This window comes from Rhinoderma darwinii (assembly GCF_050947455.1).
Source record: "Rhinoderma darwinii isolate aRhiDar2 chromosome 4 unlocalized genomic scaffold, aRhiDar2.hap1 SUPER_4_unloc_1, whole genome shotgun sequence".
NCBI lineage: Eukaryota > Metazoa > Chordata > Amphibia > Anura > Rhinodermatidae > Rhinoderma > Rhinoderma darwinii.
In genome coordinates this window covers 113,327-140,000 of record NW_027461753.1, presented here as the reverse complement: position 1 = coordinate 140,000, position 26,674 = coordinate 113,327, and the positions used below count along the sequence as shown (strand labels likewise).

General features: G+C 49.2%; 1 protein-coding gene across 1 annotated transcript in view; it reads left to right on the top strand.

Annotated features, from left to right (window-relative positions):
• The window catches only part of TRIM54 (tripartite motif containing 54), a 102,635-nt gene extending 76,425 nt beyond the window's left edge, over positions 1 to 26,210 (top strand). Inside the window, 5 exon segments of the mRNA XM_075847432.1 lie at positions 10,660 to 10,893; positions 12,931 to 12,953; positions 16,736 to 16,860; positions 20,982 to 21,068; positions 26,063 to 26,210. Of these exon segments, the coding sequence (XP_075703547.1) occupies positions 10,660 to 10,893; positions 12,931 to 12,953; positions 16,736 to 16,860; positions 20,982 to 21,068; positions 26,063 to 26,121 (528 nt within the window). The 3' untranslated portion in view covers positions 26,122 to 26,210.
• Positions 26,211 to 26,674: the final 464 nt, after the last annotated feature.

The window sequence follows — 26,674 nt, the reverse complement described above, 5'->3', positions numbered from 1 at the left end:
CTCTGCTGAATCCCCCCCTGATCTAACACTGAATCCCCCCTGATCTAACACTCTGCTGAATCCCCCCTGATCTAACACTCTGCTGAATCCCCCCCTCATCTAACACTCTGCTGAATTCCCCCCCCCTGATCTAACACTCTGCTGAATCCCCCCCTGATCTAACACTGAATCCCCCCCTGATCTAACACTGAATCCCCCCCTGATCTAACACTCTGCTGAATCCCCCCCCCTCATCTAACACTCTGCTGAATTCCCCCCCGATCCAACACTCTGCTGAATCCCCCCTGATCTAAAACTCTGCTGTTTCCCCCCCCCTGATCTAACACTCTGCTGAATCCCCCCCTGATCTAACACTGAATCCCCCCCCTGATCTAACACTCTGCCGAATCCCCCCCTGATCTAACACTGAATCCCCCCCTGATCTAACACTCTGCTGAATCCCCCCCTGATCTAACACTCTGCTGAATCCCCCCCTGATCTAACACTCTGCTGAATCCCCCCTGATCTAATACTCTTCTGAACCCCCCCCTGATCTAACACTCTGCTGAATCCCCCCCTGATCTAACACTCTGCTGAATCCCCCCCTGATCTAACACTCTGCTGAATCCCCCCCTGATCTAACACTCTGCTGAATCCCCCCCTGATCTAACACTCTGCTGAATCCCCCCTGATCTAATACTCTGCTGAATCCCCCCTGATCTAACACTCTGCTGAATCCCCCCCTGATCTAACACTCTGCTGAATCCCCCCCTGATCTAACACTCTGCTGAATCCCCCCCTGATCTAACACTCTGCTGAATCCCCACCTGATCTAACACTTTGCTGAATCCCCTCTTACATTGTTATGAAGCTTCAGTCTTGTCGGGTAGAAGGCGATCACATGGCAGATCGTGACTTGTCACCTCCTGTGTACGGCCTCTTCAGGTCCCCCCGCAGATTGTCAGTGGGGTTCAGGTCTGGGCTCCGGCGGATGTTCTTCTTTTGTCGCTTTGGGTCATTGTCATGCTGAAAGGTGAAATTCATCTTCCTCTTCATCTTCATCTTTTTAGCAGCGGCTGCAGGTTTTCTGTCAATAATGACTGATAATTGGAACTGTTTATAATTCCCTTCACTAAAGCCCCAGTCCCAGCTGCAGAAAAACAGCCCCAAAGTATAATGCTGCCCCCCGTCGCGCTCCATAATGCTGCCCCCGCCGCGCTCCATAATGCTGCCTCCGCCGTGCTCCATAACGCTGCCCCCGCCGTGCTCCATAATGCTGCCCCCGCTGTGCTCCATAATGCTGACCCCGCCGCGCTCCATAATGCTGCCCCCGCCGCGCTCCATAATGCTGCCCCCGCCGCGCTCCATAATGCTGCCTCCGCCGTGCTCCATAACGCTGCCCCCGCCGTGCTCCATAATGCTGCCCCCGCCGCGCTCCATAATGCTGCCTCCGCCGTGCTCCATAACGCTGCCCCCGCCGTGCTCCATAATGCTGCCCCCGCCGTGCTCCATAATGCTGACCCCGCCGTGCTCCATAATGCTGCCCCCGCCGTGCTCCATAACGCTACCCCCGCCGTGCTCCATAACGCTGCCCCCGCCGTGCTCCATAACGCTGCCCCCGCCGTGCTCCATAACGCTGCCCCCGCCGTGCTCCATAACGCTGCCCCCGCCGTGCTCCATAACGCCGCCCCCGCCGTGCTCCATAATGCCGCCCCCGCCGTGCTCCATAACGCCGCCCCCGCCGTGCTCCATAATGTCGCCCCCGCCGAGCTCCATAATGCCGCCCCCGCCGTGCTCCATAATGCTGCCTCCGCCATGCTCTTTAATGCTACCTCCACCGGGCTCCATAACGGATGCCTCCAAGGGGCTCCATAACGTTGCCTCCACCGGGCTCCATAACGTTGCCTCCACCGGGCTCCATAACGTTGCGTCCATCGGGCTCCATAACGTTACCTCCACCGTGCTCCATAACGTTGCCTCCACCGGGCTCCATAACGTTGCCTCCACCGGGCTCCATAACGTTGCCTCCACCGGGCTCCATAACGTTGCCTCCACCGGGCTCCATAACGTTGCCTCCACCGGGCTCCATAACGTTGCCTCCACCGGGCTCCATAACGTTGCCTCCACCGGGCTCCATAACGTTGCCTCCACCGGGCTCCATAACGTTGCCTCCACCGGGCTCCATAACGTTGCCTCCACCGGGCTCCATAACGTTGCCTCCACCGGGCTCCATAACATTGCCTCCACCGGGCTCCATAACGTTGCCTCCACCGGGCTCCATAACGTTGCCTCCACCGGGCTCCATAACGTTGCCTCCACCGGGCTCCATAACGTTGCCTCCACCGGGCTCCATAACGTTGCCTCCACCGGGCTCCATAACGTTGCCTCCACCGTGCTCCATAACGTTGCCTCCACCGGGCTCCATAACGTTGCCTCCACCGGGCTCCATAACGTTGCCTCCACCGGGCTCCATAACGTTGCCTCCACCGGGCTCCATAACGTTGCCTCCACCGGGCTCCATAAAGTTGCCTCCACCGGGCTCCATAACGTTGCCTCCAGCGGGCTCCATAACGTTGCCTCCACCGGGCTCCATAACGTTGCCTCCACCGGGCTCCATAACGCTGCCTCCACCGGGCTCCATAACGCTGCCTCCACCGGGCTCCATAACGCTGCCTCCACCGGGCTCCATAACGCTGCCTCCACCGGGCTCCATAACGCTGCCTCCACCGGGCTCCATAACGCTGCCTCCACCGGGCTCCATAACGCTGCCTCCACCGGGCTCCATAACGTTGCCTCCACCGGGCTCCATGCGTCACTATGGGGATGGTGTTCTTTTGGTGATGTGCAGCGTTGGGTTTGTGCCAAACATACCTTTTGGAATTATGGCCAAAAATTTCAACCTTGGTCTCATCAGACATAACACGTTTTCCCACATGCTTTTGGCAGTCTTGATGTAGGTCTTGGTATAACATGGCCGGGCTTGGATGTTTTTCTTTGTTAGAAAAGGCTTCCGTCTTGCCACGCTACCCCACAGCCCAGACACATGACGAATACGGGAGATTGTTGTCACATGCACTAGACAACCAGCACCTGGCAGAGAGTCCTGCAGCTCCTTTATTGTTGCTGCAGGCCTCTTGGTAGCCTCCTGGATAAATTTTCATCTTGTCTTTTCATGAAGATTTGAGGGACGTCCAGTTCTTGGTAATGTCACGGTTGTGCCAAATGAAATCCACTTCTTGATGACCGTCTTCACTGTGTTCCATGGTATATCTAATGCCTTGGAAATTCTTTGGTACCCTTCTCCTGACTGATGTCTTTCAACAATCAGATCCCTTTGTCTGAACACAACCATATCCCCAATTATAAGAGGGTGTTCACACTTATGCAACCACATTATTGCAGTTTTTTTATTTTTCCCCTATAAAAGATTGTAGTTTGTTTTTCAATACAATTGTACAGATTATAAGGAGACATTAAAGGTGGAAAAAGTTCTGAAATGATTCATCTTGGACTGATTATGTAACATGACAAAAACATGACATTGTAACAGGGGCGTGTAGACTTATTATATCCACTGTATGTGTGTGTATGAAAGTATGTGTGTAAATATGTGAATGCTGAATAGGGCGGGGCTTCCCCTCAGGTGAAGTGCTGGATGGGTTGGGACTTCCCCTCAGGTGAAGTGCTGGATGGGTTGGGGCTTCCCCTCAGGTGAAGTGCTGGATGGGTTGGGGCTTCCCCTCAGGTGAAGTGCTGGATGGGTTGGGACTTCCCATCAGGTGAAGTGCTGGATGGATTGGGGCTTCCCCTCAGGTGAAGTGCTGGATGGGTTGGAGCTTCCCCTCAGGTGAAGTGCTGGATGGGTTGGGGCTTCCCCTCAGGTGAAGTGCTGGATGGGTTGGGGCTTCCCCTCAGGTGAAGTGCTGGATGGATTGGGACTTCCCATCAGGTGAAGTGCTGGATGGGTTGGGGCTTCCCCTCAGGTGAAGTGCTGTATGGATTGGGACTTCCCATCAGGTGAAGTGCTGTATGGGTTCGGACTTCCCCTCAGGTGAAGTGCTGGATGGGTTGGAGCTTCCCCTCAGGTGAAGTGCTGGATGGGTTGGGGCTTCCCCTCAGGTGAAGTGCTGGATGGGTTGGAGCTTCCCCTCAGGTGAAGTGCTGGATGGGTCTGGGCTTCCCCTCAGGTGAAGTGCTGTATGGGTTGGGGCTTCCCATCAGGTGAAGTGCTGGATGGGTTGGGGCTTCCCCTCAGGTGAAGTGCTGGATGGGTTGGGGCTTCCCCTCAGGTGAAGTGCTGGATGGGTTGGGGCTTCCCCTCAGGTGAAGTGCTGGATGGGTTGGGGCTTCCCCTCAGGTGAAGTGCTGCCCAGGCAGGCTGAACCTCAGCGTTTTCTTGGAGGCGATGAATTATCCATTTACTAAAGATATTCGAGTTATATGACGGAAGCTTCCCCTCAGGTGAAGTGCTGGATGGGTTGGGGCTTCCCCTCAGGTGAAGTGCTGGATGGGTTGGGGCTTCCCCTCAGGTGAAGTGCTGCCCAGGCAGGCTGAACCTCAGCGTTTTCTTGGAGGCGATGAATTATCCATTTACTAAAGATATTCGAGTTATATGACGGAAAGAGACATAAATATTGTGTCTTCTGTACAATGAGAGAATCTGTTGGTACTTGAGCTCAGTCTCAGATAGATTAAAAGATAATCTACTGTCTATAGAGTACAGAGGCTTGTAATGAGACAGCTGCAGTCACATATTATCAGAGGTGCAGGGTCTGTCTCACCAGCAGCAGTCACATATTATCAGAGGTGCAGGGTCTGTCTCACCAGCTGCAGTCACATATTATCAGAGGTGCAGGGTCTGTCTCACCAGCTGCAGTCACATATTATCAGAGGTGCAGGGTCTGTCTCACCAGCTGCAGTCACATATTATCAGAGGTGCAGGGTCTGTCTCACCAGCAGCAGTCACATATTATCAGAGGTGCAGGGTCTGTCTCACCAGCTGCAGTCACATATTATCAAAGGTGCAGGGTCTGTCTCACCAGCTGCAGTCACATATTATCAGAGGTGCAGGGTCTGTCTCACCAGCTGCAGTCACATATTATCAGAGGTGCAGTGTCTGTCTCACCAGCTGCAGTCACATATTATCAGAGGTGCAGTGTCTGTCTCACCAGCTGCAGTCACATATTATCAGAAGTGCAGGGTCTGTCTCATCAGCAGCAGTCACATATTATCAGAGGTGCAGGGTCTGTCTCACCAGCTGCAGTCACATATTATCAGAGGTGCAGGGTCTGTCTCACCAGCTGCAGCCACATATTATCAGAGGTGCAGTGTCTGTCTCACCAGCTGCAGTCACATATTATCAGAGGTGCAGTGTCTGTCTCACCAGCTGCAGTCACATATTATCAGAGGTGCGGGGTCTGTCTCACCAGCTGCGGTCACATATTATCAGAGGTGCAGGGTCTGTCTCACCAGCAGCAGTCACATATTATCAGAGGTGCAGGGTCTGTCTCACCAGCTGCAGTCACATATTATCAGAGGTGCAGTGTCTGTCTCACCAGCTGCAGTCACATATTATCAGAGGTGCAGGGTCTGTCTCACCAGCAGCAGTCACATATTATCAGAGGTGCAGGGTCTGTCTCACCAGCAGCAGTCACATATTATCAGAGGTGCAGGGTCTGTCTCACCAGCTGCAGTCACATATTATCAAAGGTGCAGGGTCTGTCTCACCAGCTGCAGTCACATCTTATCAGAGGTGCAGGGTCTGTCTCACCAGCTGCAGTCACATATTATCAGAGGTGCAGTGTCTGTCTCACCAGCTGCAGTCACATATTATCAGAGGTGCAGGGTCTGTCTCACCAGCTGCAGTCACATATTATCAGAGGTGCAGGGTCTGTCTCACCAGCTGCAGTCACATATTATCAGAGGTGCAGTGTCTGTCTCACCAGCTGCAGTCACATATTATCTGAGGTGCGGGTCTGTCTCACCAGCTGCAGTCACATATTATCAGAGGTGCAGGGTCTGTCTCACCAGCTGCAGTCACATATTATCAGAGGTGCAGGGTCTGTCTCACCAGCTGCAGTCACATATTATCAGAGGTGCAGGGTCTGTCTCACCAGCTGCAGCCACATATTATCAGAGGTGCAGTGTCTGTCTCACCAGCTGCAGTCACATATTATCAGAGGTGCAGGGTCTGTCTCACCAGCAGCAGTCACATATTATCAGAGGTGCAGGGTCTGTCTCACCAGCTGCAGTCACATATTATCAGAGGTGCAGTGTCTGTCTCACCAGCTGCAGTCACATATTATCAGAGGTGCAGGGTCTGTCTCACCAGCTGCAGTCACATATTATCAGAGGTGCAGTGTCTGTCTCACCAGCTGCAGTCACATATTATCAGAGGTGCAGGGTCTGTCTCACCAGCTGCAGTCACATATTATCAGAGGTGCAGGGTCTGTCTCACCAGCTGCAGTTCATATTATCAGAGGCGCAGGGTCTGTCTCACCAGCTGCAGTCACATATTATCAGAGGTGCAGGGTCTGTCTCACCAGCTGCAGTCACATATTATCAGAGGTGCAGGGTCTGTCTCACCAGCTGCAGTCACATATTATCAAAGGTGCAGGGTCTGTCTCACCAGCTGCAGTCACATCTTATCAGAGGTGCAGTGTCTGTCTCACCAGCTGCAGTCACATATTATCAAAGGTGCAGGGTCTGTCTCACCAGCTGCAGTCACATCTTATCAGAGGTGCAGGGTCTGTCTCACCAGCTGCAGTCACATATTATCAGAGGTGCAGTGTCTGTCTCACCAGCTGCAGTCACATATTATCAGAGGTGCAGGGTCTGTCTCACCAGCTGCAGTCACATATTATCAGAGGTGCAGTGTCTGTCTCACCAGCTGCAGTCACATATTATCTGAGGTGCGGGGTCTGTCTCACCAGCTGCAGTCACATATTATCAGAGGTGCAGGGTCTGTCTCACCAGCTGCAGTCACATATTATCAGAGGTGCAGGGTCTGTCTCACCAGCTGCAGTCACATATTATCAAAGGTGCAGTGTCTGTCTCACCAGCTGCAGTCACATATTATCAGAGGTGCAGGGTCTGTCTCACCAGCAGCAGTCACATATTATCAGAGGTGCAGGGTCTGTCTCACCAGCTGCAGTTCATATTATCAGAGGTGCAGGGTCTGTCTCACCAGCAGCAGTCACATATTATCAGAGGTGCAGTGTCTGTCTCACCAGCAGCAGTCACATATTATCAGAGGTGCAGGGTCTGTCTCACCAGCAGCAGTCACATATTATCAGAGGTGCAGGGTCTGTCTCACCAGCAGCAGTCACATATTATCAGAGGTGCAGGGTCTGTCTCACCAGCAGCAGTCACATATTATCAGAGGTGCAGGGTCTGTCTCACCAGCAGCAGTCACATATTATCAGAGGTGCAGTGTCTGTCTCACCAGCAGCAGTCACATATTATCAGAGGTGCAGTGTCTGTCTCACCAGCAGCAGTCACATATTATCAGAGGTGCAGGGTCTGTCTCACCAGCTGCAGTCACATATTATCAGAGGTGCAGTGTCTGTCTCACCAGCAGCAGTCACATATTATCAGAGGTGCAGGGTCTGTCTCACCAGCAGCAGTCACATATTATCAGAGGTGCAGTGTCTGTCTCACCAGCAGCAGTCACATATTATCAGAGGTGCAGGGTCTGTCTCACCAGCAGCAGTCACATATTATCAGAGGTGCAGGGTCTGTCTCACCAGCAGCAGTCACATATTATCAGAGGTGCAGGGTCTGTCTCACCAGCAGCAGTCACATATTATCAGAGGTGCAGGGTCTGTCTCACCAGCAGCAGTCACATATTATCAGAGGTGCAGTGTCTGTCTCACCAGCAGCAGTCACATATTATCAGAGGTGCAGGGTCTGTCTCACCAGCTGCAGTCACATATTATCAGAGGTGCAGTGTCTGTCTCACCAGCAGCAGTCACATATTATCAGAGGTGCAGGGTCTGTCTCACCAGCAGCAGTCACATATTATCAGAGGTGCAGGGTCTGTCTCACCAGCTGCAGTCACATATTATCAGAGGTGCGGGTCTGTCTCATCAGCAGCAGTCACATATTATCAGAGGTGCAGGGTCTGTCTCACCAGCTGCAGTCACATATTATCAGAGGTGCAGGGTCTGTCTCACCAGCTGCAGTCACATATTATCAGAGGTGCAGTGTCTGTCTCACCAGCTGCAGTCACATATTATCAGAGGTGCAGGGTCTGTCTCACCAGCTGTCTCACCAGCTGCGGTCACATATTATCAGAGGTGCAGGGTCTGTCTCACCAGCAGCAGTCACATATTATCAGAGGTGCAGGGTCTGTCTCACCAGCTGCAGTCACATATTATCAGAGGTGCAGGGTCTGTCTCACCAGCTGCAGTCACATATCAGAGGTGCAGGGTCTGTCTCACCTGCTGCAGTCACATATTATCAGAGGTGCAGGGTCTGTCTCACCAGCTGCAGTCGCATATTATCAGAGGTGCAGGGTCTGTCTCACCAGCTGCAGTCACATATTATCAGAGGTGCAGTGTCTGTCTCACCAGCTGCAGTCACATATTATCAGAGGTGCAGGGTCTGTCTCACCAGCTGCAGTCACATATTATCAGAGGTGCAGGGTCTGTCTCACCAGCTGCAGTCACATATTATCAGAGGTGCAGGGTCTGTCTCACCAGCTGCAGTCACATATTATCAGAGGTGCAGGGTCTGTCTCACCAGCTGCAGTCACATATTATCAGAGGTGCAGGGTCTGTCTCACCAGCTGCAGTCACATATTATCAGAGGTGCAGGGTCTGTCTCACCAGCTGCAGTCACATATTATCAGAGGTGCAGTGTCTGTCTCACCAGCTGCAGTCACATATTATCAGAGGTGCAGGGTCTGTCTCACCAGCTGCAGTCACATATTATCAGAGGTGCAGGGTCTGTCTCACCAGCTGCAGTCACATATTATCAGAGGTGCAGGGTCTGTCTCACCAGCTGCAGTCACATATTATCAGAGGTGCAGGGTCTGTCTCACCAGCTGCAGTCACATATTATCAGAGGTGCAGGGTCTGTCTCACCAGCTGCAGTCACATATTATCAGAGGTGCAGGGTCTGTCTCACCAGCTGCAGTCACATATTATCAGAGGTGCAGGGTCTGTCTCACCAGCTGCAGTCACATATTATCAGAGGTGCAGGGTCTGTCTCACCAGCTGCAGTCACATATTATCAGAGGTTCAAGTTCTGACTCACCAGCTGCAGTCACATATTATCAGAGGTGCAGGGTCTGTCTCACCAGCTGCAGTCACATATTATCAGAGGTGCAGGGTCTGTCTCACCAGCTGCAGTCACATATTATCAGAGGTGCAGGGTCTGTCTCACCAGCTGCAGTCACATATTATCAGAGGTGCAGGGTCTGTCTCACCAGCTGCAGTCACATATTATCAGAGGTGCAGGGTCTGTCTCACCAGCTGCAGTCACATATTATCAGAGGTGCACGGTCTGTCTCACCAGCTGCAGTCACATATTATCAGAAGTGCGGGGTCTGTCTCACCAGCTGCAGTCACATATTATCAGAGGTGCAGGGTCTGTCTCACCAGCTGCAGTCACATATTATCAGAGGTGCAGGGTCTGTCTCACCAGCTGCAGTCACATATTATCAGAGGTGCAGGGTCTGTCTCACCAGCTGCAGTCACATATTATCAGAGGTGCAGGGTCTGTCTCACCAGCTGCAGTCACATATTATCAGAGGTGCAGGGTCTGTCTCACCAGCTGCAGTCACATATTATCAGAGGTGCAGGGTCTGTCTCACCAGCTGCAGTCACATATTATCAGAGGTGCAGGGTCTGTCTCACCAGCTGCAGTCACATTATCAAAGGTGCAGTGTCTGTCTCACCAGCTGCAGTCACATATTATCAGAGGTGCAGGGTCTGTCTCACCAGCAGCTGTCACATATTATCAGAGGTGCAGGGTCTGTCTCACCAGCTGCAGTTCATATTATCAGAGGTGCAGGGTCTGTCTCACCAGCAGCAGTCACATATTATCAGAGGTGCAGGGTCTGTCTCACCAGCTGCAGTCACATATTATCAGAGGTGCACGGTCTGTCTCACCAGCAGCAGTCACATATTATCAGAGGTGCAGGGTCTGTCTCACCAGCTGCAGTCACATATTATCAGAGGTGCAGGGTCTGTCTCACCAGCTGCAGTCACATATTATCAGAGGTGCAGGGTCTGTCTCACCAGCAGCAGTCACATATTATCAGAGGTGCAGGGTCTGTCTCACCAGCTGCAGTCACATATTATCAGAGGTGCAGGGTCTGTCTCACCAGCTGCAGTCACATATTATCAGAGGTGCAGTGTCTGTCTCACCAGCAGCAGTCACATATTATCAGAGGTGCAGGGTCTGTCTCACCAGCTGCAGTCGCATATTATCAGAGGTGCAGGGTCTGTCTCACCAGCAGCAGTCACATTTTATCAGAGGTGCAGGGTCTGTCTCACCAGCTGCAGTCACATATTATCAGAGGTGCATGGTCTGTCTCACCGCTGAGCTGTGTATCTAATCCTGTCATGTGTGATACTGTCTGCTGAGCTGTGTATCTAATCCTGTCATGTGTGATACTGTCTGCTGAGCTGTGTATCTAATCCTGTCGTGTGATATTTGGTCTCTTGGTGACAGGAGAACAGCCGCAGACAGAAGCAGCATGTCAGCCAGCGCTTTGACTCCTTGTATAACATCTTGGAGGAAAGGAAGAAAGAACTGCTGCAGATGATCACCCGGGAGCAGGAGGAGAAGCTGCAGTATGTGAGGGGTCTGATACGTAATCATGGAGACCACCTGGAAGTCACTTCAAAACTAGTAGAATCCGCCATACAGTCCATGGATGAACCTCAGATGGCACAATTCCTGCAGGTAACAGGTGATCTTACAGTAGAGGCTCCATAGTGTGACTGCTCTTACAGTAGAGGTTCCATAGTGTGACTGCTCTTACAGTAGAGGTTCCATAGTGTGACTGCTCTTACAGTAGAGGCTCCATAGTGTGACTGCTCTTACAGTAGAGGTTCCATAGTGTGACTGCTCTTACAGTAGAGGTGCCATAGTGTGACTGCTCTTACAGTAGAAGTTCCATAGTGTGACTGCTCTTACAGTAGAGGTTCCATAGTGTGACTGCTCTTACAGTAGAGGGTCCATAGTGTGACTGCTCTTACAGTAGAGGCTCCATAGTGTGACTGCTCTTACAGTAGAGGTTCCATAGTGTGACTGTTCTTACAGTAGAGGTTCCATAGTGTGACTGCTCTTACAGTAGAGGTTCTATAGTGTGACTGTTCTTACAGTAGAGGTTCCATAGTGTGACTGATCTTACAGTAGAGGTTCCATAGTGTGACTGCTCTTACAGTAGAGGTTCCATAGTGTGACTGTTCTTACAGTAGAGGTTCCATAGTGTGACTGATCTTACAGTAGAGGTTCCATAGTGTGACTGCTCTTACAGTAGAGGTTCTATAGTGTGACTGCTCTTATAGTAGAGGGTCCATAGTGTGACTGCTCTTACAGTAGAAGTTCCATAGTGTGACTGTTCTTACAGTAGAGGATTCATAGTGTGACTGATCTTACAGTAGAGGCTCCATAGTGTGACTGATCTTACAGTAGAGGCTCCATAGTGTGACTGCTCTTACAGTAGAGGTTCCATAGTGTGACTGCTCTTACAGTAGAGGCTCCATAGTGTGACTGCTCTTACAGTAGAGGTTCCATAGTGTGACTGCTCTTACAGTAGAGGTTCTATAGTGTGACTGCTCTTATAGTAGAGGGTCCATAGTGTGACTGCTCTTACAGTAGAAGTTCCATAGTGTGACTGTTCTTACAGTAGAGGATTCATAGTGTGACTGCTCTTACAGCTCTTACAGTAGAGGCTCCATCGTGTGACTGATCTTACAGTAGAGGTTCCATAGTGTGACTGCTCTTACAGTAGAGGCTCCATAGTGTGACTGATCTTACAGTAGAGGTTCCATAGTGTGACTGCTCTTACAGTAGAGGCTCCATAGTGTGACTGCTCTTACAGTATAGGTTCCATAGTGTGACTGCTCTTACAGTAGAGGCTCCATAGTGTGACTGATCTTACAGTAGAGGTTCCATAGTGTGACTGCTCTTACAGTAGAGGTCCCATAGTGTGACTGATCTTACAGTAGAGGTTCCATAGTGTGACTGATCTTACAGTAGAGGTTCCATAGTGTGACTGCTCTTACAGTAGAGGTTCCATAGTGTGACTGCTCTTACAGTAGAGGCTCCATAGTGTGACCGCTCTTACAGTAGAGGTTCCATAGTGTGACTGCTCTTACAGCTCTTACAGTAGAGGCTCCATAGTGTGACCGCTCTTACAGTAGAGGTTCCATAGTGTGACTGTTCTTACAGTAGAGGTTCCATAGTGTGCCGCTCTTACAGTAGAGGCTCCATAGTGTGACTGCTCTTACAGTAGAGGTTCCATAGTGTGACTGCTCTTACAGTAGAGGCTCCATAGTGTGACTGCTCTTACAGTAGAGGCTCCATAGTGTGACTGCTCTTACAGTAGAGGGTCCATAGTGTGACTGCTCTTACAGTAGAGGTTCCATAGTGTGACCGCTCTTACAGTAGAGGCTCCATAGTGTGACTGCTCTTACAGTAGGGGTTCCATAGTGTGACTGCTCTTACAGTAGAGGCTCCATAGTGTGACTGATCTTACAGTAGAGGTTCCATAGTGTGACTGATCTTACAGTAGAGGTTCCAGAGTGTGACTGCTCTTACAGTAGAGGCTCCATAGTGTGACTGCTCTTACAGTAGAGGTTCCATAGTGTGACTGCTCTTACAGTAGAGGCTCCATAGTGTGACAGCTCTTACAGTAGAGGGTCTGCGTGGGGGGGATATGGAGACCTATGACCCCAGGATTGAGTATCTCATGAATCTTCTTTCTTCTTGCAGCTTGCTAAAGAGCTGATCAAGAAGTGAGTATAAGAACCATCAAATATGTCCGACATGTAAAACTTCTCAGCATAGAAGTCCAAGGGAGAAATACGTCTTTCCTGACAACTTGTCTGTCATGTCACGTGCCATGAAGTCTTCTTATGTTCAACCTCATGTCCTGTCCTTCCACCTTCTATCATGTCCTGTCCTTCCACCTTCTATCATGTCCTGTCCTTCCACCTTCTATCATGTCCTGTCCTTCCACCTTCTATCATGTCCTGTCTATCGTGTCTTGTCACGTCCTTCCACCTTCTATCGTGTCTTGTCACGTCCTTCCACCTTCTATCGTGTCTTGTCACGTCCTTCCACCTTCTATCATGTCTTGTCACCTCCTTCCACCTTCTATCGTGTCTTGTCACGTCCTTCCACCTTCTATCGTGTCTTGTCACGTCCTTCCACCTTCTATCATGTCTTGTCACCTCCTTCCACCTTCTATTTTGTCTTGTCACCTCCTTCCACCTTCTATTGTATGTTGTCACGTCCTTCCACCTTCTATCATGTCATGTCCTTCCACCTGCTATCGTCTCTTGTCACCTCCTTCCACCTTCTATCGTGTCTTGTCACGTCCTTCCACCTTCTATTGTGTCTTGTCACCTCCTTCCACCTTCTATCGTGTCTTGTCACCTCCTTCCACCTTCTATTGTGTCTTGTCACCTCCTTCCACCTTCTATCGTGTCTTGTCACCTCCTTCCACCTTCTATCGTGTCTTGTCACGTCCTTCCACCTTCTATCGTGTCTTTTCACGTCCTTCCACCTTCTATCGTGTCTTGTCACCTCCTTCCACCTTCTATTGTGTCTTGTCACCTCCTTCCGCCTTCTATTGTGTCTTGTCACGTCCTTCCACCTTCTATCGTGTCTTGTCACGTCCTTCCACCTTCTATCGTGTCTTGTCACGTCCTTCCACCTTCTATCGTGTCTTGTCACGTCCTTCCACCTTCTATCGTGTCTTGTCACGTCCTTCCACCTTCTATTGTGTCTTGTCACCTCCTTCCACCTTCTAGCATGTCTTCTCACCTCCTTCCACCTTCTATTGTGTCTCGTCACCTCCTTCCACCTTCTATTGTGTCTTGTCACCTCCTTCCACCTTCTATTGTGTCTTGTCACGTCCTTCCACCTTCTATCGTGTCTTGTCACGTCCTTCCACCTTCTATCGTGTCATGTCCTTCCACCTGCTATCGTATCTTGTCACGTCCTTCCACCTTCTATCGTGTCTTGTCACGTCCTTCCACCTTCTATCATGTCACGTCCTTCCACCTTCTATCGTGTCTTGTCACGTCCTTCCACCTTCTATCGTGTCTTGTCACGTCCTTCCACCTTCTATCGTGTCTTGTCACGTCCTTCCACCTTCTATCGTGTCTTGTCACGTCCTTCCACCTTCTATTGTGTCTTGTCACCTCCTTCCACCTTCTAGCATGTCTTCTCACCTCCTTCCACCTTCTATTGTGTCTCGTCACCTCCTTCCACCTTCTATTGTGTCTTGTCACCTCCTTCCACCTTCTATTGTGTCTTGTCACGTCCTTCCACCTTCTATCGTGTCTTGTCACGTCCTTCCACCTTCTATCGTGTCATGTCCTTCCACCTGCTATCGTATCTTGTCACGTCCTTCCACCTTCTATCGTGTCTTGTCACGTCCTTCCACCTTCTATCATGTCACGTCCTTCCACCTGCTATCGTATCTTGTCACCTCCTTCCACCTTCTATCATTTCCTGTCATTCCACCTGTTATCGTGTCTTGTCACCTCCTTCCACCTTCTATTGTGTCTTGTCACCTCCTTCCACCTTCTATTGTGTCTTGTCACGTCCTTCCACCTTCTATCGTGTCTTGTCACGTCCTTCCACCTTCTATTGTGTCTTGTCACGTCCTTCCACCTTCTATCGTGTCTTGTCACGTCCTTCCACCTTCTATCGTGTCTTGTCACGTCCTTCCACCTTCTATCGTGTCTTGTCACGTCCTTCCACCTTCTATCGTGTCTTGTCACGTCCTTCCACCTTCTATTGTGTCTTGTCACCTCCTTCCACCTTCTAGCATGTCTTCTCACCTCCTTCCACCTTCTATTGTGTCTCGTCACCTCCTTCCACCTTCTATTGTGTCTTGTCACGTCCTTCCACCTTCTATCGTGTCTTGTCACGTCCTTCCACCTTCTATCGTGTCATGTCCTTCCACCTGCTATCGTATCTTGTCACGTCCTTCCACCTTCTATCGTGTCTTGTCACGTCCTTCCACCTTCTATCATGTCACGTCCTTCCACCTTCTATCGTGTCTTGTCACCTCCTTCCATCTTCTATCATTTCCTGTCATTGGCACCTGTTATCGTGTCTTGTCACCTCCTTCCACCTTCTATCGTGTCTTGTCACGTCCTTCCACCTTCTATTGTGTCTTGTCACGTCCTTCCACCTTCTATCGTGTCTTGTCACGTCCTTCCACCTTCTATCGTGTCTTGTCACGTCCTTCCACCTTCTATCATGTCACGTCCTTCCACCTTCTATCGTGTCTTGTCACCTCCTTCCACCTTCTATCATTTCCTGTCATTCCACCTGTTATCGTGTCTTGTCACGTCCTTCCACCTTCTATCGTGTCTTGTCACGTCCTTCCACCTTCTATTGTGTCTTGTCACCTCCTTCCACCTTCTATTGTGTCTTGTCACGTCCTTCCACCTTCTATCGTGTCTTGTCACGTCCTTCCACCTTCTATCGTGTCTTGTCACGTCCTTCCACCTTCTATCATGTCTTGTCACGTCCTTCCACCTTCTATCATGTCATGTCCTTCCACCTTCTATCATGTCTTGTCACCTCCTTCCACCTTCTATCATGTCTTGTCACCTCCTTCCACCTTCTAACATGTCATGTCCTTCCACCTGCTATCGTATCTTGTCACGTCCTTCCACCTTGTATCGTGTCTTGTCACCTCCTTCCACCTTCTATCATGTCATGTCCTTCCACCTGCTATCGTATCTTGTCACGTCCTTCCACCTTCTATAGTGTCTTGTCACCTCCTTCCACCTTCTATCATGTCACGTCCTTCCACCTTCTATCGTATCCTGTCACCTCCTTCCACCTTCTATCGTGTCTTGTCACCTCCTTCCACCTTCTATCGTGTCTTGTCACGTCCTTCCACCTTCTATCGTATCTTGTCACCTCTTTCCACCTTCTATTGTGTCTTGTCATGTCCTTCCACCTTCTATCGTGTCTTGTCACCTCCTTCCACCTTCTATCATGTCACGTCCTTCCACCTGCTATCGTATCATGTCACGTCCTTCCACCTTGTATCGTGTCTTGTCACCTCCTTCCACCTTCTATCATGTCATGTCCTTCCACCTGCTATCGTATCTTGTCACGTCCTTCCACCTTCTATCGTGTCTTGTCACGTCCTTCCACCTTCTATCATGTCACGTCCTTCCACCTTCTATCGTATCTTGTCACGTCCTTCCACCTTCTATTGTGTCTTGTCACGTCCTTCCACCTTCTATCGTGTCTTGTCGCGTCCTTCCACCTTCTATCGTGTCTTGTCACCTCCTTCACCTTCTATCGTGTCTTGTCACCTCCTTCACCTTCTATCGTGTCTTGTCACCTCCTTCACCTTCTATCGTGTCTTGTCACCTCCTTCCACCTTCTATCGTATCTTGTCACCTCCTTCCACCTTCTATCGTGTTTCGCCATATACTTTAGTGGCTTTTAAAGTGAGCAAACCTTCTGTTGGTCCATATACAGCTCTATTGTCTTCCCCCTTATGTCTTGGGTCTATTAAACCATATTGCTTTCACAGGATCGCAGACATGTCCAACGTTTCCACGATAGATCGTCCAGACCCTGGCTACGAAAACATGGATCATTTCTGTGTCAATGTGGACCATGTGTCCGAGTTGCTGAGGACCATCGATTTTAACACCGGTGAGAGGGAAATATCTCCAGCTACCAGCATTGCAAGACTTACTGTACCAACTGCACTACACTCCATGTGTAATATAGACAGTACTGGTGTAAAAACATGTAATACAGACGCTCCCCTTGTAATATCACACATGTAATACAGATGCTCCCCGTGTAATATCACACATGTAATACAGGCGCTCCCCGTGTAATATCACACATGTAATACAGACACTCCCCTGTGTAATATCACATATGTAATACAGACGCTCCCCGTGTAATGTCACACATGTAATACAGACGCTCCCCCGTGTAATATCACACATGTAATACAGACGCTCCCCGTGTAATATCACACATGTAATACAGACACTCCCCGTGTAATATCACACATGTAATACAGACGCCCCATGTAATATCACACATGTAATACAGATGCTCGCCGTGTAATATCACACATGTAATACAGACGGTCCCCGTGTAATATCACACATGTAATACAGATGCTCCCCGTGTAATATCACACATGTAATACAGACGCCCCATGTAATATCACACATGTAATACAGATGCTCGCCGTGTAATATCACACATGTAATACAGACGGTCCCCGTGTAATATCACACATGTAATACAGATGCTCCCCGTGTAATATCACACATGTAATACAGACGCCCCGTGTAATATCATATATGTAATACAGACGCTCCCCGTGTAATATCACACATGTAATACAGACGCTCCCGTGTAATATCACACATGTAATACAGACGCTCCCGTGTAATATCACACATGTAATACAGACGCTCCCCGTGTAATATCACACATGTAATACAGACGCTCCCCCGTGTAATATCACACATATAATACAGACGCTCCCTCCCGTGTAATATCACACATGTAATACAGACGCTCCCCGTTTAATATCACACATGTAATACAGACGCTCCCCATGTAATATCACACATGTAATACAGACGCTCCCCGTGTAATATCACACATGTAATACAGACGCTCTCCGTGTAATATCACACATGTAATACAGACACTCCCCGTGTAATATCACACATGTAATACAGACGCTCCCCATGTAATATCACACATGTAATACAGACGCTCTCCGTGTAATATCACACATGTAATACAGACACTCCCCCGTGTAATATCACACATGTAATACAGACGCTCTCCGTGTAATATCACACATGTAATACAGACGCTCCCCCCCGTGTAATATCACACATCTAATACAGACGTTCCCGTGTAATATCACACATGTAATACAGACGCTCCCCCGTGTAATATCACACATGTAATACAGACGCTCCCCCGTGTAATATCACACATGTAATACAGACGCTCCCCGTGTAATGTCACACATGTAATACAGACGCTCCCCCGTGTAATATCACACATGTAATACAGACACTCCCCCGTGTAATGTCACACATGTAATACAGACGCTCCCGTGTATTATCACACATGTAATACAGACACTCCCGTGTAATATCACACATGTAATACAGACGCTCCCCTTGTAATGTCACACATGTAATACAGACGCTCCCCCGTGTAATGTCACACATGTAATACAGACGCTCCCGTGTATTATCACACATGTAATACAGACACTCCCGTGTAATATCACACATGTAATACAGACGCTCCCCTTGTAATGTCACACATGTAATACAGACGCTCCCCCGTGTAATATCACACATGTAATACAGGCGCTCCCCGTGTAATATCACACATGTAATACAGACGCTCCCCGTGTAATATCACACATGTAATACAGACGTTCCCCGTGTAATATCACACATGTTATACAGACGCTCCCCCGGGTAATATCACACATGTAATAAAGACGCTCCCCGTGTAATATCACACATGTAATACAGACGCTTCCCGTGTAATATCACACATGTAATATAGACGTTCCCCGTGTAATATCACACATGTAATACAGACGCTTCCCGTGTAATATCACACATGTAATATAGACGTTCCCCGTGTAATATCACACATGTAATACAGACGCTTCCCGTGTAATATCACACATGTAATATAGACGCTCCCCGTGTAATATCACACATGTAATACAGACGCTCCCCGTGTAATATCACACATGTAATACAGACGCCCCCGTGTAATATCACACATGTAATACAGACGCTCCCCGTGTAATATCACACATGTAATACAGACGCCCCCGTGTAATATCACACATGTAATACAGACACTCCTCCCTGTGTAATATCACACATGTAATGCAGACGCTCCCCGTGTAATATCACACATGTAATACAGACACTCCCCGTGTAATATCACACATGTAATGCAGACGCTCCCCGTGTAATATCACACATGTAATACAGACACTCCCCGTGTAATATCACACATGTAATACAGACGCTCCCCGTGTAATATCACACATGTAATACAGATGCTCTCCCGTGTAATATCACACATGTAATACAGACATTCTCCCGTGTAATATCACACATGTAATACAGACACTCCCCATGTAATATCACACATGTAATACAGACGCTCCCCGTGTAATATCACACATGTAATACAGACGCTCCCCCGTGTAATATCACACATGTAATACAGACGCTCCCCGTGTAATATCACACATGTAATACAGACGCTCCCGTGTAATATCACACATGTAATACAGATACTCTCCCGTGTAATATCACACATGTAATACAGACACTCCCGTGTAATATCCAACATGTAATACAGACACTCCCCATGTAATATCACACATGTAATACAGACGCTCCCCGTGTAATATCACACATGTAATACAGACGCTCCCCGTGTAATATCACACATGTAATACAGACACTCCCGTGTAATATCCAACATGTAATACAGACACTCCCCATGTAATATCACACATGTAATACAGACGCTCCCCGTGTAATATCACACATGTAATACAGACACTCCCCATGTAATATCACACATGTAATACAGACGCTCCCCGTGTAATATCACACATGTAATACAGACGCCCCCGTGTAATATCACACATGTAATACAGACACTCCTCCCTGTGTAATATCACACATGTAATGCAGACGCTCCCCGTGTAATATCACACATGTAATACAGACACTCCCCGTGTAATATCACACATGTAATGCAGACGCTCCCCGTGTAATATCACACATGTAATACAGACACTCCCCGTGTAATATCACACATGTAATACAGACACTCCCCATGTAATATCACACATGTAATACAGACACTCCCCGTGTAATATCACACATGTAATACAGACGCTCCCCGTGTAATATCACACATGTAATACAGATGCTCTCCCGTGTAATATCACACATGTAATACAGACATTCTCCCGTGTAATATCACACATGTAATACAGACACTCCCCATGTAATATCACACATGTAATACAGACGCTCCCCGTGTAATATCACACATGTAATACAGACGCTCCCCCGTGTAATATCACACATGTAATACAGACGCTCCCCGTGTAATATCACACATGTAATACAGACGCTCCCGTGTAATATCACACATGTAATACAGATACTCTCCCGTGTAATATCACACATGTAATACAGACACTCCCGTGTAATATCCAACATGTAATACAGACACTCCCCATGTAATATCACACATGTAATACAGACGCTCCCCGTGTAATATCACACATGTAATACAGACGCTCCCCGTGTAATATCACACATGTAATACAGACACTCCCGTGTAATATCCAACATGTAATACAGACACTCCCCATGTAATATCACACATGTAATACAGACGCTCCCCGTGTAATATCACACATGTAATACAGACACTCCCCATGTAATATCACACATGTAATACAGACGCTCCCCGTGTAATATCACACATGTAATACAGACGCCCCCGTGTAATATCACACATGTAATACAGACACTCCCGTGTAATATCCAACATGTAATACAGACACTCCCCATGTAATATCACACATGTAATACAGACGCTCCCCGTGTAATATCACACATGTAATACAGACAATGCATATATGATTTTTGTTCTGTACTTTTGGCTTTGGTGATTTTTTCTCTGGGGAGGACTTGTCCATCACGTGTTCCTGCTTGTTGTTGTAGCTGCTCAGGGTGATGAAGAAGACGACATTTTTGATACAGAGGAAGTGGAAGGTTTAGCTGAAGAGGAAAGGCCCGAATCCACCGACGGTAAGAGCTGAGTAGACATCATGGCGCTATAGTGCGATATATATATATATATATATATATATATATATACATATATGCCACCAGCATGCAGGGTCACACAGTCATTCTCCTATATTGCTAGAATTGCTGCTAGATCGCCTGTAGTCATCTCAGATCTTCGGGACGGTCACATTCCTACTGGAGTGCCCAAGAGATGAAGAAATCCGTGAGGCGGCAACAAATCCAATGATGTAACGTTTATTGTGCCAGGTACGTTTCTGCTTAGGACATGTCGGGATCTCCAAAATGAGATCATCACCACAAAACTGGACCTGCACTGACCTGGACTAGAGGGGATCCAGAGCGTCGGCCGGAACGCTGCTGCTCCCGTGAATGGAGGACGCCGGGAGCACGAGGTCCCCACATACATTGTACATACATCTGGTCATGATGTCATCGCGGACGCTCTGTTACACTTTTCCTCGTTCGATCAGGACTGGTCGGTCAGGTTATTTAGGCCGAATTTCCTTTGGACTGCAGGAAAGGAGAATGACAAACAGCAGCACATACATATGGGGGATGGAGCACGATCACTTACGGGTGGGATAACCCTGACATTACAACTGAACGACCAATGGTAGACTCTTTTCTCACCGAAGTCTAGTCTGTAATGACAGATAAAGGTTTTTGGGGTGCTCCATGATGCTGCCCGGCAGATACTCTCACCTGAGCTCTTCCTGCATATGAAGTGGCTGTGAGTCCAGACGAGTGAGCACGGCCGCCTGCTGGGGGACATCTGTCCTCGCCCCTATAACAAGAGCTTCTAGTGCCTCCTCGCCAACTCGCCAGGTTTTCTCCTTCCTTAGAGCACAAATAAATGATCCTTTCCTTTTCTGGAAAAATGGTCGTGGATAAACCCCCACATGTATGTGCTACTGTGTGGGACGTCCAGGAAATATATACCGTCAGGTCAAGAATTATTTGGACAGTGACACAAGTTTTGGCATTTTAGCTGATAACCAGAACACATTGAATATCCAGTTATATAATCAGTATGGGCTTAAAGTGCCGACTCTCAGATTTAATTTGAGGGTATTCACATCCTAATTTGAGGTAGGGGTTAGGAATTACAGCTCTTTAATATGCAGCTGCCTCTTTTTCAAGGTACCAAAGGTAATTGGACAATTATCTTACAAGCTATTTAATGGGCTGCATGGACTATTCCCTCATTAATCCATCATCAATTAAGCAGGTAAAAGGTCTGGAGTTGATTCCAGGTGCAGCATTTGCATTTGGAAGCTGTTGCTGTGAACCCACAACATGAGGTCAGAGGAGCTCTCAATGCAAGTGACACCGACCATCGTCAGGCTGAAAAAAATGAAGAAATCCATCAGAGAGAAGCACAAATGTTAGGAGCGGCCAAATCAACAGTCCGGTACATTCTTGAAAATAAGAGCGCACTGGTGATCACGTGACCTCTAAAAGGCCTGGACGTCCACGGAAGACAACATTGGGGGATGATCGCAGAATCCTTTCCATGGTGAAGAAAAACCCCATTACAACATCGACCCAAGTGAAGACTCTCCTGGAAGTAGGAGGATCAGTATCTAAGTCTCCCATAAAGAGAAGACTTCATGAGAGCAAATACAGAGGGTTCACCACAAGGTGCAAACCATTAATCAGCCTCAAAAATAGAAAGACCGGATCAGACTTTACCAAACAACATATAAAGAAGTGAAACTTAGATCAACCTGGAGAAGAATGATGGGAGGAAGAAAATATGGAGAAGACTTGGAACAGCTCATGATCCAAAGCCACCACATCCTCTGTAAAACATTCTGAGGGCAGTGTGATGGCATGGTAGAGGCAGTGCGATGGCATGGTGGAGGCGGTGTGATGGCATGGTGGAGGCGGTGTGATGGCATGGTGGAGGCGGTGTGATGGCATGGTGGAGGCGGTGTGATGGCATGGTGGAGGCGGTGTGATGGCATGGTGGAGGCGGTGTGATGGCATGGTGGAGGAGGTGTGATGCCATGGTGGAGGCAGTGTGATGGCATGGTGGAGGCAGTGTGATGGCATGGTGGAGGCAGTGTGATGGCATAGTGTAGGCGGTGTGATGGCATGGTGGAGGCGGCGTGATGGCATGGTGGAGGCGGCGTGATGGCATGGTGGGGGCGGCGTGATGGCATGGTGGAGGCGGCGTGATGACATGGTGGAGGCGGCGTGATTACATGGTGGAGGCGGCGTGATGACATGGTGTAGGCGGCGTGATGACATGGTGGAGGCGGCGTGATGGCATGGTGGAGGCGGCGTGATGGCATGGTGGGGGCGGCGTGATGACATGGTGGAGGCGGCGTGATGGCATGGTGGAGGCAGCGTGATGGCATGGTGGAGGCAGCGTGATGACATGGTGGAGGCAGCGTGATGACATGGTGGAGGCAGTGTGATGAAATGGTGGAGGCAGTGTGATGACATGTTGGAGGCAGAGTGATGGCATGTGGGGGTAGTGTGGTGGCATGCTGGGGGCAGTGTGATGGCATGTGGGGGTAGTGTGGTGGCATGCTGGGGGCAGTGTGATGGCATGCTGGAGGCAGTGTGATGGCATGGTGGGGGCGGTGTGATGGCATGGTGGAGGCGGTGTGATGGCATGGTGGAGGCGGTGTGATGGCATGGTGGAGGCATTGTGATGCCATGGTGGGGGAGGTGTGATGGCACGGTGGAGGCGGTGTGGTGGCACGGTGGAGGCGGTGTGATGGCACGGTGGAGGCGGTGTGGTGGCACGGTGGAGGCGGTGTGATGGCACGGTGGGGGCGGTGTGCTGGCACTGTGGAGGCGGTGTGATGGCATGGTGGAGGCGGTGTGATGGCATGGTGGAGGCGTTGTGATGCCACAGTGGGGGCAGTGTGGTGGTACGGTGGGGGTGGTGTGATGGCACGGTGGGGGCGGTGTGATGGCACGGTGGAAGCGGTGTGATGGCACGGTGTGGTGGCACGGTGGAGGCGGTGTGATGGCACGGTGGGGGCAGTGTGATGGCATGGGCATGCATGGCTGCCTGGCTCTGAGTCACTAGTGTTTACTGATGATGTGACTGAAGGCAGAAGCAGCTGGGTGAATTGTGAAGTGTTCAGGGATTTACTTTCTGCTCAGATTCCACCACATGCAGCAGGTGATTGGACGTCGCTTCACAGGAAAGATGGACAATGACCCAGAACATCCTGCGAAAGCGACCCAGGAGTTTATAAGGAAAGAAGTGGAATATTCTGCAATGGCCGAGTTACCAGATCTCACCCCGATGCAGCATTTCACCCCGATGCAGCATTTCACCCCGATGCAGCATTTCACCCCGATGCAGCATTTCACCCCGATCCAGCATTTCACCTGCTGAAGACAAAACTGGAGGCAGAAAAAGCCACAAACAAGCGACAAGTGAAGACGCGGCAGTAAAGGCCGGGCAAAGACTCACAAAGGAGGAGCCCAGCGTGTGGTTATGTCCATGGGTCCAGACTTCAGGCCATCATTGCTGCACAGGATTCTCCACAAATTATTAAAAAAATAATAATTTAATTTATGTGAATGTTCATTTGTTCAATTACTTTTGAGCCCCTGACATGAGGCGGCTGCATAGAAAAATGGCGACAATTCCTAAACATTTCACAGGAGATTTTTGTTTTACCCCTTGAATTAAACCTGAAAGTCTAAACTTCAATTGTATCTCAGATGTTTCATGTCAAATGCAATGTGGTGGCAGCAAAACCCAAATCATGGAAAATGTGTCACTGTCCAAATCCTTCTGCACCTCAATGTATATATATATATATATATATATATATATATGTTTGTGTGTATTTGCTGATGTCATGAGCAGAAACGTTGATTCTCGGTTGCTGCCGCAATAAATGTTACACGTGAAATGGATTTGCTGCCGCCTCACAGATCGTTGGGAGTCTTCCTCATGTAATGGCGCAGAGTCAGGGCCACGCGGCATGACACGTATTTTATGGCCTTTACTGTAGAAGGATATTTTGCTGTACATAATGCCCAGATCAGTGATGGATAGGCGGCTTTACATGGTTGTGGGTAGTCAGGCAGCTTTACATGGTTGTGGAGTGGTCAGGCGGCTTTTCATGATTGTGGGGTGGCCAAGCGGCTTTCCATGGTTGTGGAGTGGTCAGGTGGCTTTCCATGATTGTGGGGTGGCCAAGCGGATTTCCATGGTTGTGGGGTGGTCAGGCGGCTTTCCATGGTTGTGGGATGGTCAGGCGGCTTTCCATGGGTGTGGGGTGGTCAGGCGGCTTTCCATGGTTGTTGGATGGTCAGGCGGCTTTCCATGGTTGTGGGGTGGTCAGGCGGCTTTCCATGGTTGTGGGGTGATCAGGCGGCTTTCCATGGTTGTGGGATGGTCAGGCGGCTTTCCATGGTTGTGGGATGGTCAGGCGGCTTTCCATGGGTGTGGGGTGGTCAGGCGGCTTTCCATGGTTGTGGGGTGGTCAGGCAGCTTTCCATGGTTGTGGGATGGTCAGGCGGCTTTCCATGGTTGTGGGATGGTCAGGCGGCTTTCCATGGTTGTGGGATGGTCAGGCGGCTTTCCATGGTAGTGGGGTGGTCAGGCGGCTTTCCATGGTTGTGGGGTGGTCAGGCGGCTTTCCATGGTTGTGGGGTGGTCAGGCGGCTTTCCATGGTTGTGGGGTGGTCAGGCGGCTTTCCATAGACCCATGGTCTCCAACTGAAGTTTGTGAAATATGCTGCTCCTCATGTCATGATAGATGGAGGCGTGGCCGAAAGGAAAGAACAATGATGTCATCATTGCAGGTGGGGTTGTGGAATTATTAAGGAGTGTGGAAACTAACAACCCAAGTCCACAATATTTAATGTATGTTCTAACCTCCCACCCCTCATATGACAGAGATCAGGCCCCGCCCCGCAGTCATTATCTCTATATAATAACATAATAGAGCAGAGGCCTGGAAGTGACTCCTATACTGTATGACTAATTCACTTTTCTCATCTGTTTCTAGACTCTGGGCCCAGGCAGAAGACCGCAACCCCTCAACATGGCGACTTTGGTGGGGTCTAGGGTGTCGGAGGCATCAGTCACAGCCACATATTTACATCTTAGGAAATATTACTGTTAATTGTCAGGAGTGAAATAAATTCCAGAATCTGTCACTGTGTGGCGTGATAAGTTTGCCAGGCGTCACGTTACACGCTTATCATGTGTCATCTGCCTAATGGTGGAGATGTCGGGCCACTGCTATGGTCCTTGTGGAAGGAAGGGGCCCAGTGCCATACTGCCCTCTCCAGACCTTCAGACCACAGGAGGTGGTCCCTATTAGATATGGGGTGAGGGTATTTTAGCATTCTGAATGAGCTTTTATATATATATATATATATATATATATCTCTTCTCTGACAGAGGAGTTTGCATTAGAAAGTGTTGCAGAACTCTCTAACAGTATATGAAAGAATATATAACCCCCATCATCCCTGTATATACCAGTCATCAGCCCTGTATATACCAGCCATTACCCCTGTATATAACCCCCATCATCCCTGTATATACCAGCCATCCCCTTGTATATAACCCACATCATCTCTGTATATACCAGTCATCAGCCCTGTATATACCA